This window comes from Choloepus didactylus, chromosome 4 (genome assembly GCF_015220235.1).
Source record: "Choloepus didactylus isolate mChoDid1 chromosome 4, mChoDid1.pri, whole genome shotgun sequence".
Taxonomy (NCBI): Eukaryota; Metazoa; Chordata; class Mammalia; order Pilosa; family Megalonychidae; genus Choloepus; species Choloepus didactylus.
This window is the reverse complement of record NC_051310.1, coordinates 122,246,630-122,260,682: the sequence shown is the minus strand read 5'-3', so window position 1 is coordinate 122,260,682 and position 14,053 is coordinate 122,246,630. Positions and strand designations below refer to the sequence as shown.

The 14,053-nt window shown below is 36.7% G+C and overlaps 1 protein-coding gene and 1 pseudogene across 5 annotated transcripts in view; both read left to right on the top strand.

Annotated features, from left to right (window-relative positions):
- The window catches only part of CGNL1 (cingulin like 1), a 171,998-nt gene that overhangs the window by 63,360 nt on the left and 94,585 nt on the right, over nucleotides 1-14,053 (top strand). For all 5 annotated transcript variants that reach the window (XM_037833864.1, XM_037833863.1, XM_037833861.1 and 2 more), the window contains exons 5-7: nucleotides 5,339-5,440; nucleotides 5,952-6,100; nucleotides 7,487-7,622. In XM_037833864.1, the coding sequence (XP_037689792.1) occupies nucleotides 5,339-5,440; nucleotides 5,952-6,100; nucleotides 7,487-7,622 (387 nt within the window). The remainder of the gene's footprint in view (nucleotides 1-5,338; nucleotides 5,441-5,951; nucleotides 6,101-7,486; nucleotides 7,623-14,053) is intronic.
- On the top strand, nucleotides 11,794-13,156 carry LOC119531965 (annotated as a pseudogene).

Below are 14,053 nucleotides of genomic sequence, written 5' to 3'. Positions count from 1 at the left end.
AGCGCCGAATGGTGTGTGAATGAGGTGGAAAGGGGAAGCTCAGAGTCATATATGTCACCAGAAGGAAAGTTGGAGGTCAAAAGATGGAAATGTATAAAACTGAATCCTATGGTGGGCAATGTCCATGATCAACTGTACAGATACTAGAAATCACTTCATGAACCAGAACAAATGTATGACAATACAATTAGAAGTTAATAATAGAGGGGCATATAGGGAAGAACTATATACCTATTACAAACTATATACTACAGTTAGTAGTATTTCAACATTTTTTGATAAACAGTAACAAACGTACTATATCAATACTAGGAGTCAACAATTGAGGGGGGTTGGTTAGGGATAGGGGAGGTTTAGAGTTTCCTTTTCTTTTTTTCTTTTTTCAACTTTCACTTTATTTCTTGTCTGGAGTAATGAAAAGTTTCTAAAAATTGAACAAAAATTAAGTGTGATGGATGCACGGCTGTATGAGGGTACCCAGGGGCAAGTGATTGTACACTTTGGATCTTTGGATAATTGTATGGTATCTGAACAATCTCAATAAAAATGGAAAAAAAAAAAAAAGATTACTATTGTGGGTGAAAGTCTAGGGGTATCCAGCCCAAACTGGGCAAGTCAGGACAGCTCTTTTGGAGATAACACTACTGGGGTCTCAAAGGATCATACATTTCTCTGGGAGAAGAAGGGAAGGCAGGATGTTCTGAGTAGAGGAATGGCAGGAACGAGTATAAAGAGGCATAAGTTTGTTATGTCAAGGGAACTGGAGGTAGTTTCCTATAGCTGGAGCATAGAGCCAGGATGTTCTAAGAGGGAAGAGCAAGATATGAGGGGCCTCGTAAATCACATAAGAAGTTTCCATTTCAGGATGAAGGTGATGGGCTACCATCCACAGATTTTAAGTAGGAATGAATAGCAGGGTAGTCGTAAACGTTCATTCCTTTTGTAGCTTTTGGAGAGGTAAGATTAGAGGAAGGGAGATCAATTAAGAAGCTGCAGCCGCATCAAGTGAGAGCTGATGAGAAGAGGAACTAAGGCTCCTGGACTTCTGGCTCCCATCCCAGTGCCGTGACTTGAATTTGCCTGTGTTTTTCTAACCCTCTTTTCTCCCTCTTATTCCCTGAATCTGATTATTTGTTGGCAAAGGTTTTAGAATTTTATCTTTTTGGTGTCAGTTAAGTGATTTCCTGGGAGAGAATGTAAGAACCCCCTCCTAATGGAATAGGACCATAGTGGAAAACAGCAAAACAGGTAGTATTTTTGTTTGGGAAAGAACAGTGTGCCATTTCCCCCCCCCCCGGAGTTGGATTTAGACTTCTAAAATGTATTGATCTCATTTTTCCTAAGAAGATAAGAAGTCCCATGTGTTTTTGGGTCCTGGTGGCCTTCTTGGGGTTTAGGTGGGTGAGTAATTCATTCCAAATTCATCACGCACAACTCACACCTGGATTTAGGAGCATGTGAGCCAAGAGACTGCTTTTCCTAGCTTTGGTTCCTGCTTTGATCTCTTCCCCTCACCTATTCCCAGTTTTCTAAATGATTTATAATGGGGTTTTAACCAAATTATTTTGAGAAGAGCATCCTGTTATTAGTTCCAGGGAAAAATAAAAGATCTACTAAGATTCATACTTGGATCATAGATGATGTTTTCTAGTAGACTCTAATCAGATCCTCTTAGTATCTCTCTTCGTTGTGGAGGAAATATACCATCTACAAAAAAAAGCTCTTAGGCAATATACATTTATTAGGCAATATACACTTACTATATTTTTATTTATTTATAAACAAATATTTATTTATTTAAATATATTTATTACATTTATTATATTTTATATTTTATATTATATATTACTTAGGCAATATACATTTATTTACTTCTTGCTGTGTGCAAGTATATGCAGAGTTTTATTGAGAAATAACTTACACTAAATTGCACACATCTTAACTATATGGTTCAGTGAATTCTTACTCAGGTATTTATCCGTGTAACACCACCCAGATGTAGGTACAGAACATTCTCATCACCCCAGAAGGTTCCCTTGTGCCCCTTCCCAATTAATTATGCCCCCTCCCTCTGGAAGTAATCATATTCTGACTTCTATCCCATAGATTAGTATAACCTGTTCTTGAATTTTGTGTAAATGAAATCTTAGAATATGTACTCTCGTGGGTCTGGCTTTGTTGTCTAAACATATGTCAGTGAATTTCATTAATGTTGCCCATAGCAGTAGTTCTTTTTTATTGACATGTAGTTTTCCATTATATGAATATGCCACAGTTTGTTTCCATTCTACTCTTTATGAATATTTCCAGTTTAGGCTATTATGAATAAAACGTCTATGAACAGTTTTATACATTTTTTTTTTTGCATGTGTGTTGTTAACACATTCACTTATTTCTCTTGGGTGTGTACCTAGGAGTAAAATTGTGTGTCAGAAAGTAGGTGTATATTTAGCTCTTAAATACTGCCAAATGATTTTCCAAAGTGGTTGAAGCAATATATTCTCCTTCCATGAAGGTAGGCAAGTTCCAGTTTTCTGGTACTCTTTAACACTTGGACTCTGTTCTACTTCTCTCTCCTTCTGCTAATACCATGCAGTTTTAATTACTATAGCTTACAGTAAGCCTTGAAATCTGGTAATGTATGTCCTCCAACTTTGTTCTTCAGGATTGTCTTGACTTCTAGGTCTTTTGCCTTTCCACGTAAACTTTAGAATGACTTTGTTAATTTCAACAGTAACAATTACAATGAAGGTCTAGATAAATTTGGTGAAACTGACATTTTAACAATATTGATCTTCTTATTCATGTACGTGAACTTTCTCTCCATTTATTTACATCTGCAATTTCTCTCAGAAATGTTACATATTTCTGTTATGAAAGTCTTGTGTGCCTTTCATTTAGATGTACTCTCTTCCCAGTATACTTCTTCATTGCTTTTTCTACCTCTCTGTTTCCATGTAGGATTGTTTTCCTTTGGCCTTAAGAACGTTCTTTTTTGTATTTTATGGGGCATTTCTACTGGCAATGAATTCTTCCAGATGTTGTTTATCTGAGAATGTATTTACTTTCATTTTTAGGAACTCTAGATGGGCATGTTCTGGTTTATTTCAAAACTTTAAAATTTCCTTTCTCTGTCTTCTGGCCCCCATGGGTTCCATTATGAAGTGAGCCGTCATTCTTAGTGTTGTTCTGCTGAAGGTGATGTGTCTTTTCTCTCTGGCTGCTTTTAATAATTCATCTCTATCATCAATTTTCGGAAATTTGAGTGTGATGTGCCTAAGTGCAGTTTTCTTTATATTTATCCCACTTGGGGTTTTGCTGAGTTCTCGATTCCATCAGATTTGAAAAATTCTTTGCCATTATTTCTTATGCCTTTTTTTTACATTCTTTTCTTACTCTTCTCAGATTCCAGTTACATGCATTTTAGACCCTTGGATGCTGTCCCTCATATCTTTTATGCTCCATTCTTTGTGTATGTATTTTCTTTTTTTCTCCCTGTGTATCAGATATTCTGGATATTTTCTTCTGACCTGTCTTCAAATACAATAATCTTGTCTTATGGCTATATTAGCCTTCTTTTAAACCTATTTAATGAGTTATTAATTTCAGATATTGTGTGTTGCAGTTCGAGATTGTCCGTTAGATTATATTTTTATACAATTTAATCCTTGGTTGAAATAATTCATCCATTTTGCCCATAATTTCCTCTGTTTTAAAAAATATTATTTATAATTATTTTGAAGTCCTTATCTGCTCATTCCAACATCTGGATCATTTCTGCTTCTATTATCTATTTTGTCTCTTGATTAGTTATCTTTAATTTTCCTACTTTTTTTTTTGCACATCTAATTTTAATTTTTATTGTTTTATTGCTAGACATTTGGGATGATAAGTTATAGAGGTTCTGGATTATGTTATCTCCCTCTGAAGAATATTTAGTTTTGCTCTGAGAATCAGTTAAATTAGTTGCAGATCACCTTGGTACTGAACACTTGGTTTTAGGCATTGTTTGGGTGGGTCTATTTAAGTTTTTTGTCCTTATTCCTAGGGCATGACCCTTACTCCTTTCTCAGGTCTCAACTGAATGTCAAAATGCTCACCACGATTTCTCTACTTTGGCTGAGTTGGAACTCTGGTGTCTTTCTAGCACTGTGTGACCTCTGAAACCTCTATTGGGATCTTTGCCTCCCAGTATTTCTTCTCTGCTAGGCTTTCTGGAATCTTACCTTGCTCAGGTATAGCTTAGCAATTACCCAAGGATCCAAGACATATTTTTTGCAGATTTTTGGAGGTTCTTCTCTGGGGCTTTCTCCTTTTAATACCCTGACCCTGAAATCCCTTTTTCCTTAAATTTCTAAACTCCAGTCACATCCATTTGTGAGTAAATTGCCACTCTTTGTTTAGGCTTTTTAAATTTTCCTGTGTTGTGGTTTGGCAGATGCTCTTAGGAAGGAATCAAGGTGAATGTAGAGCTATTTCTCCCCCCCCCCCCCCCCCCCCCTTTTTAAGGATCATAGTTCTGTGTTGGTTATTTTCCATGCCTGCAAACAACTTTTAAATATATTTTCTCTAGCTTTTATAGTTTTTACTGGGACAGTAAATTCAATATAGGGTAAATCTGATATCAGCTACTCCCTCTGACTAGAACTAGAATTCCAATTATCATTTAACGAGATATTATTAAATGTAGGAGAAGTGTTGGTTTCAATAGTTACAGAGATACATAAAACATGGTCTGGACTCTCCAAAAGTCCATGAATGTAGTAATTCTCCAACTACTCTTAAGAAACACTGAAGCTGAACTGAGGTGTTCTGCTATTAAAATTGAAGAATGGATGTCTTTGCCCAACTTACTTACAGAAAGTTTTTTGTCACTTTTTTTTTTTTTTTTTTTTTGTTAACCATTGAGATTTGTGTCCTGGAATCTAGAATTTATTTTGGAGAAACTTTTGACTTTTATTTGTCCTAAATTTAATATGTTAAGATTTCTTGATGTTCCACAGAATATATTAAGGTTTTCCAAGAAGTATGCCACCTGATCAAGTTCTAGCCATATTGAACTAGCATTGAAATTATTTGATCAAATAATTGCTGTGACTGATAATTGCTGTTAAAAAGAAGAAAGAAAAAGTGCACTGGAATCCTGAGGGGGTCGGCATGATTAACTCTGCCTGTGAAGTCAGCCAAGGTCTCCATAAGATTTGATGTTTTAATGGGGTCTCAAGATGTTTAGTGTTATACCTCATCTGTTACTGTTCTGATTATACTTAGGGAGAAAGAGAATTAAAATAAAGCATACTGAACATTTAAATCAGAATATCTTTGCAATTAACTTTAGGCTTCTAATTCTTCAACTGAAGTCAAAGATCTATTGGAACAGAAGAACAAGTTGACCACAGAAGTGGTTGAACTTCAGAGACAGCTTCAACTAGAAGTCAAGGTATCTGTTGTCTTTCATGTTGCTTTTCCTGTTTCTGCCTTGGTTGATAAAGAATATTTTAATCACATTGGGATGCCCAGGTAATTAAAGGCCATTTTTTTCCCCCCCAAAAAAATTCCTCTGTCTTATCACTTATTAAATTCCTTTAAGTTTGGTTATTGCTGTCCAAAGAAGTTTTTATTTTTTTTGATAACCAAAGCGTATATGACTATTTCCTGTGATTGACTAAAAGAAAAGGTGTTGAAATCAGGCAGGCCAACAGGAAACTAAATGTATATAAAACAATAGAAATAGTAATAATAATAGTAATAGAAATAGGAGAATGAGGTTTAGATATGTTTGTGTGTTTTTAGAAGTATTATGAGTTCATTAAATATTCCATATTCTTTCTAGTTATAAACTCCTGAAACTTAATTATGTAGTTTGATTAAGTTGTTTAATAGAAGTAGGCTTCTCAGGGATTATTTCTTGTACAATGGAGGTACTTTAAAATTACACTTATTCATATTAGAATCAACAGAACATCAAAGAAGAGAGAGAGAGAATGAGAGCAAACTTAGAAGAGCTCAAAAGCCAACATGAAAATAAGGTGGAAGAGAATTCTATGCTGCAAAAACGACTAGAAGAAAGTGAAGTAGAGCTCCGGAAAAACTTGGAGGAGTAAGTTCTGGGCCAAGAGCCTGCTACCCTTCCTGGGTTCTTATATCATGTGTGGCCAGATCCTCATTGTCCATTTAGCACCCAGCCTTCCAAATTTTTATAGAGACTGCTGACCCTTTGTTTCTCCCTTCTTGTCCTTGTAAAATTGTGAAACTGGTGACGTGTGCAAAGTGGTAAACAGAAAGGTTAATAATTTAAAAAAAATCTTTATACACTTTGAAATATGTCTTGTCAGGTTTCATCTGTCAGAGGAAGAAGGTAAGCAAGAAGCAGGGAGCACTGAGAAGTGCTATCTAGAGACTGAGATTTCAAGGCGATTGGACCCAGGCTTCAAAAACGCATCCCCCACCTGGTCTCCAGCATCACATGACTTGTGAATTTTATCATGGGTGGTGCTGGGCTCTGTGAGCAGTGCCTTTGCCTCTTTGGAGAGAAAGAAAGTTGTGTCAAGGTGGCCTTGTCTTTGTGCCGTACTAAATTCTGTGACAGAAGGATCTTAAACCGAAGTCTGAAAATGTACAGTGCTGTGAAGACCTGTGGACATGACAGAAGTCTTAAGTGAAAGGTTCAACAGTAGTGTGTTCTAAAGGGAAATTTGAAAAATATAGAGCATTATATAATAAAGGCATTCAAATGCCTTTGCAATTTATAGTGTAGTTTTTGCTTTTTAAAAGGTATTCAAAAAAGTTAATTTTTGGAAAAAAAGTTGGTAAGAAAAAAATCAGAAAATTTAGGTGTAATAAAGATATTGCAAAATTAAAAGGTAGAGGAGCTGTGAGTTTGTTTTAGAGCAGGGTTGGGAAACTTTTTCTGTAAAGGATCAGATAGTTGATATTTTAGATTTTGTGAGCCATATGTTCTCAGATGTAACTACTCAACTCTACCACTATATGTCATGAAAATGGCCGTAAGTACTATATAGATGAATGAGCATGACTGTGTTTCAATAAAACTTTATTTACAAAAACAGGCAGCAGGCCATAATTTGCTGATTCTCCTGGTCTTGAATACCAGGGTGGCTGGGGGGTAGGGGGTGTCTTTAGTGAAAAAAATTTTTAAAGTTGTACTCTTTTATATATTCCCCGTGTTCTATGCCCTGTGATCTTGTTTTGAGGAGATAGTGTCACTGTATAACCTTTCCGTTTCATTGGTTTGAGTTCTTAATTGTCGTCTTGGTGGGAAATTTAGAAAGTGGCCATGAGTCCTCACAAGGAGCCTTTTCAGATCAGGTGGGTCCTGGTTCAGTGTAGAACAGAGAGAGGTGGGGGCTGGGGGCGCTACTTGGGGCTTTAGATGACTCTGCTTACTCGCTGAAAGTTTGAAGTCAGACTGCCCGAAAATAAGCAGAGCTCCTGAGAGTGTCTGAGGGTTTTCTTCCCTGCCCAGGTTGTTCCAGGTGAAGATGGAACGTGAACAGCACCAGACTGAGATCCGGGATCTCCAGGACCAGCTCTCAGAAATGCACGATGAACTAGACAACGCCAAACGATCCGAGGATGGAGAGAAGGGGGCCCTGATTGAGGTAAGGGGGGCTGTGGGGTTAGGTGCCTGGAGAGGACTGGGTGCTGGGAGGCCTTTTTTGTTGTGTGAACTTGCTCCCCCTGTGCCTATGGTTAGATTCTGCAGGAGCAACAGAAGTAATAGTTTGTAAACATTTTCTTAGGAAAATTTTGAACTATAAAGAAAAGTAGAAAGAATAGTACTTTGCCACCCGTACATCCCTGTATTAGCCAGGGTTGTCCAGGGAAACAGAACTGACAGGTTCTTTTCTCCTTAGGTTTAAGCCTTTTCTTTGTCCCTTTTTCGGGGTTAAAAGCTTCTGGCTCTTAAGTCCCTGTAGCTCCCTCAAGTCTCAGCTGTCAACTGTTTCCTCACCCCCTTCCTTGTTCCATTTTGAAATAATTCCCCAGGAGGTATTTTGGCTCCTGCTCCTTAGAACGTAGCCCTTCTCTTCCCCATGGCTTGGTTGTTGCTGAGCGATTGTGGCCACACAGCTCGGGAGTTCTAACGAGTTTTATTGATTGGGGAGTTGGGGTTGGGATCACTTTCTCTTCTTCCCCACATGGCCATTTCTCTGTCTTTATTTAGATCTTTTCCCTCTAGAAAGGCCTCAGGTCCATTCCTTTCCACCTGGTATTTCTCTTTTTATCAAATGATTCCTTAAAAACCATCACATTCTTGGGATCAGGTATTACCTGCTTCTCATGACTCTGCCTTCTTTTCTGGTATGTTAGAATGGGGCTTTGAAAATATGTGTATCACTGAAATACTATTTTAAAAACACAAAGTGGAATTTTAAAACAAGACACACATATTTTTCTAACACTCTAACAACTCTTTTTATTTCTTCATTATCTGTTTTCCTCCCCATCCGTTTATGGCTTTCATTCATCCTTCCCTAATATTGGGGTAATCATAGTGTCCTTACAATTTTGACACTTACTTTTTTTTTTTTTTTTTTTTTTGAGATCAGAAACCTCCTGTTTATTTTTTTTTATCTTCATTTTATTGAGATATATTCATATACCACGCAGTCATACAAAACAAATCGTACTTTCGATTGTTCACAGTACCATTACATAGTTGTACATTCATCACCAAAATCAATCCCTGACACCTTCATTAGCACACACACAAAAATAACAATAATTAGAGTGAAAAAGAGCAATTGAAGTAAAAAAGAACACTGGGTACCTTTGACACTTACTTTTAAAAGCTGATGTGTCGAACAGTGTGATTGTGAAAGCCTTACGGATCACATGCCCATCACATCCAGTGTGTGGATGGATGAGTAGAAAAATAGATACAAAAAACTAAATGAAAAATAGACTGGGCGGTGTTTTGGATGTTCTTCTTTATTTTTGTTTTTTAATCTTATTTTCACTTTTTCTAATACAAGGAAAATGTTCAAAAAATAGATTGGGGTGATGAATGCACAACTGTATGATGGTACAGTGAACAATTGATTGTATACTTTGGATGATTGTAGCATGTGAATATATCTCAATACACTTGGAATAAAAAAAGTTGATGTGTCAGAAACATTTTTCCTTATTATATTTTATAGTCTTCATATTTCATTTTAAAGAAAATAAGCCACATATATTTAACCATTCTGCTGTAGTTAAGTTGTTTCCTTCTTTTACTTTTTTTTTTTCATTTTGCAGTTGTGAACCAGTGTTGTATCCTTTTAGTTTAGAAAAATTTCTTAAGGCTAAGTTCCTAGAAATGATATCATTGAATGGTTTATGGCTTTTAATAAAAATGTGGCTTCACAATCCAATTTAAATAGAAGATAAGACTGTGACATTCTAAAAGGGAAAGCTGAAATCATAGCTACCCCAAAACCTTTGTTAGTTGTCCTTTCCCCTCATATCCTGCAACCCGTTAGCACACTTGATCTTACTCTATAACTGTATTTGTATTTAAGTCTTTCTCCTACCAGCCAGAAAATTTAGTAACATACCATCTTTGTTTCTTCCCCTTCTCATGCCCAGCATAGTGTTAAGCAACAGAGCAAATGAATGAATAATTTTCAGGTTTAAATTACTAAAAAAAGTCACCTTTTTTAAAAAGGGAATAACTCTAAAGTTAACTGTATACTTCTTTTCCTTTTTAAAGGCAAAATACTGAACATAACTGAACATAATTTTGTTAATTAAATTATTGATTGATTGGATTTGGTAACTAGGAGAGGGACGTGAGCCTCAGTCTTTGTGATGTGTGTTCAGACAGAGGATGAGAATGAGAGACATGTGAATGGGAGACAGGGAGCATCTTTTCTGAAATACGTCCCTGATGTTGTTGGCACTCTGTCTGTTGGCCTTTTACCCCTAATGGGAACTGTCTCATCCCCTGGTGCCAGTCTGCAAATGAGTTAGGGCATCTGTAGCCTCTCTGCCTAGTGGATTTCTCTCCCTTTGGAAAATCATCCTCGCTGTTTTTATCCATTTCTTTTAACTTGTCAGCAACGTTTAAAACATTATCTATGGTTTCTACATCCCTAATAAAATAGACCCCATCTCCTTGTCACTTTTAGTTTGTTCACATCTTAATGAAAAGTGGCCTGGGGGTTGGATAACAGGTCATAATTGTGGCCAAGTTTTCCACATCATGTGGGTTAGAATAGACTCAAAAACACAATGAACATATCTGCTTTTGAATGTTTGAAAAAAATTAAAGGCCATAATATTTTGTGAAGCCTGCATAGTGGATCAGATTTTTCATGAAATCTCCTCTAATCGTTCCCAGTGACATAGATCCCCTATTTTGTACCAGTAAAGTAACATTAAGAGAGAATAAAATAGTAAAAAGTAAGCAAGAAAGAGAGAAAGAAAATGTCCTATTTCCTGAAAGTAAGCCATATAACCCACCAAAAAATAGGATGACTTCGGTCTTTTTAGTTAACATGATGGCTTTGGAATTATTATTATTTTTTTTAACTCAAGTTTTAAAAATAGTATAGAATGAGTTTCAGCCACTTCTTTATCCATGCCTGCATTAGCTTCCGTTCTGGGAGTAATGGGTGGACATGAGCCATCTCTCTTAAGTGCCGTGAAATGGAGTTTTCTAATCATCAGATGTCTTCTTTGGGAGCCTGCAGTGCTGACAGCTGGGCCTCACTCTGAAAGAGTCTTGTGGTTTTATACCTGGCATTTGCCAAGAGGCAAGCCCTTAAGTATCATTAAAATCTTCTGGTTATGAAACTGTTGATCTGGAGAGAGATTGTGCTGAGAAATGAGATCTCTAGAATAGTTGTAAACTTATTTTGCTGTGGTGTATCACTAGACATTTTATGAGTTTTAATAAAAGGGCAACTAAAACATGTTTCTCACCAGACTTCTGCACTTTCTAGGTCATCCTTCTGTAAAAAAAAAAAAATCACATAATTCTCAGTCAGCTATAGTTTTGATATAAAATCTTTTACTTACCCTTTGAGTGAGCTTGGGCCAGCTATATGGACTCCATAAAACTTCTGGGGAGCATTTATGCAGAACACAGTCTGGAAGAGTGTTTTTCTCACTTTAGACATGGACTATCTGAAAAAGCTTTCTGTGGATGAATGTTTGACAAACTCTAGTTGAAGGTCATCTCAGTATTGAAAATTCAGATGTACATGGTGAATCTGCAAGGAGGAAATAGTGCAGGCAGGATTTCCCAAATCTCATTTGATTTTAGAAGCTCCTGTTCATAGAACACATATAGGTGGACTCTGGTCTGGGTGTTCTAATTTGGTTGGGAACATTTGATGCTGCTCTTTCAGCTTTGGGTGACTCAGGATCTGCAGAGAATTTCAACAGTTGCCCTTGTTATTGGATAGGATAGAAAAAAACAGTATTATTCTGATTCATTATCACTTTCCTAGGCTTGTTTCTTTTTTAATCATGTGTTGCTATACATCTTGTCTTTAAATGTTAGTACAAGTTTAAAAATGCTTTTGTCCCTTGCCTGTTAATGCTGGAACTCTGGGCTTTTCTTATTCATCATTATGCTTTAGTTGAAGCCGTAGCTCTCCTATTGTACCATACTGTCATCTGGCTTAATTCATCCTTATTGAGATGTTCAGGGAATATTAACATACAGGTGAAATTTTGCTGTAGAGAATACACATTCCTCTTGCTGCTTTGTTACTGGCTCTTTTCTTCTTAATGATATAATATTTGATGCATATAAAAAATATCTGTGGACTTGACTTCTGCGCTATGAGGTGGTGAGGGTGACTCTGGTTGTTCCTCCTGCCACGGGGCCAGAGCCCCTGATGGTTCCCAGCTGTGTTTAAGTCTGGCTGGTGCCACCTGTCTCCACAATATCCCCCAAGAAATAGGCTCAGGCTGGGGGCAGCAAAATGTCAGGGCAGGAAAAGAAGGAGAAGATTATCAAAGACAAAACCATTGGTCTGAAGATTAAGAAAGGAACAAAACAACAGAGGTTTATCAAAGCTAACATTCATCAAGTTAACTATGGTCAAGAAAATCCCCATCAGGCAGCACAGTGTGAAGCTGAAAAGAAATTGAAGAAAGATGACAAGAAGAAAGAATTGCAGGAGCGAAATGAACTGTTCAAATCTGTAGTTGCTGCTCAAAAAATAAGTAAGGGTGCAGATCCCAAATCTGCAATACGTGCATTCTTCAAGCAAGGAGAGTGTACTCAAAGAGGTAAGCGTAAGTTCTCTTATGACTTGACTCTGGAGAGAAAATGTGAAAAGTGAAATATTTACATTGATGCAAGAGATGAACGTGAGATGAGGAATTATGCCATGGATAATTGGGATGAGAAAAAGCTGGAAGAAATAGTGAACAAGAAGCATGGTGAGTTGGAAAAGAAAAAAAACAAAAAACTCAAATATTGTGTGCAAGCATTTCTTTGAAGCTACTGAAAGCAAGTATGGCTGGATTGGGGTAAGCCCCAGAAGGAGTGACACTTGCATGTATCGTCATGCACTTCCTCCTGGATTTGTGTTGAAAAAAAGATAACAAAAGAGAAAGAAGATGAAATTTCATTGGAAGATCTCATTGAAAGAGAGCACTCTGCCCTCGGTCCAAATGTTACCAAAATCACTCTAGAATCTTTTCTAGAATGGAAGAAAAGAAAAAGACCAGAAAAGATTGATAAACTTGAGCAAGATATGGAAAGAAGGAAAGCACACTTCAAAGCAGGGAAAACACTAGTGATGTGACTACTCACTATTTGAATTTCGTCTTGAACTGATTGATGATGATGAGGAGGAAGCAGATGATACCTGTTACAACCAGGGATCAGGTGGTGAGGAAGCTGATGATTCTGTGAGTATGGCTGATGTAGATTTAAGCCTGTACATCCCAAGAGATATAGATGAGACAGGTATTGCTGTAGCCAGTCTTGTATACTTCATAAAAAGATGAAAACAAATTAAGTGAAGCTTCTGGTGGTAGGACTGAAAATAGTGAAACAAGTGATTTGGAAGAGGACAGCAAAGGAGAGGGACAGGAAAATGGAGCCATCAGTGCTGTTCCTGTTGATGAAAATCTTTTTACTGGGGAAGACTTGGCTGAACTAAAAGAATTAAACACACTTTGATTTAGAAGAATGACACCAAACAAGTCAATGAAAAAATTAAGTCAGCTCTACATGAGTTGAAATTGATGATATTCATTTTTTTCCACCTAGAATTCTTCAACAGGATGTTTATTTCCTGTGCTGATTCTGGAGGGCTTATGCTTCTCCAAAAAAGGAATATCTCCCCTATGTCTTCTCTTCTGACTTTGACTACCTCTCATAGTAGGTCCAGAGTAGTTCATGATAAATTGAAACATAATGGTCATTGCAGAAAATGATTGTTGTAACTGTCCACTCAAGTGGGAAGTGTAACTGCTTTTCCAGTTGTGATTTTCACTGGGCATGTGTTATTACCAGGAAAAACATGAATTTACATTTAAAATACCCTTCATTCAATGCAGTTTTTAAGGAGTGATTTGATTTCCTATGTATTTATGTATTTAAAAAGACTGTGTAAAACACGGGCACTGTACTTCGTAAAGGAAACTGCATATACAGATTCAGTGTTGTATATCTTGGACAACTAGTTCAATGGACATTTGAAAATGGAGCTTATTTAATCTGACGGGATATGCTGCAATGCCCTATGTTAAACTCTTTCCTTTTTCTTTTTGCCAATAAAGTTGTAAATAAAGACCACCATACATTAAAATAAAAAAAAATTTGTAACAGAGATGTAAGTTATGAGGTATAACAATATAATGAACATCCGTGACCCTAAATTAAGAACCAGAATCATGGTATTCTTCTTGTGTGTGCCTCTCGCATCCTACCTTCCCGTCTCCCCTCCAAAGGGAATCACCATCCTGAGGTTTGCATTTATCGCCTAAGTATGTAACCCTAAATAACTTATTATTTTGGTATTGCTATTTTTCTGAGCAAATTAAAAATATTACTTATATAATCTTCTGCAAGTTA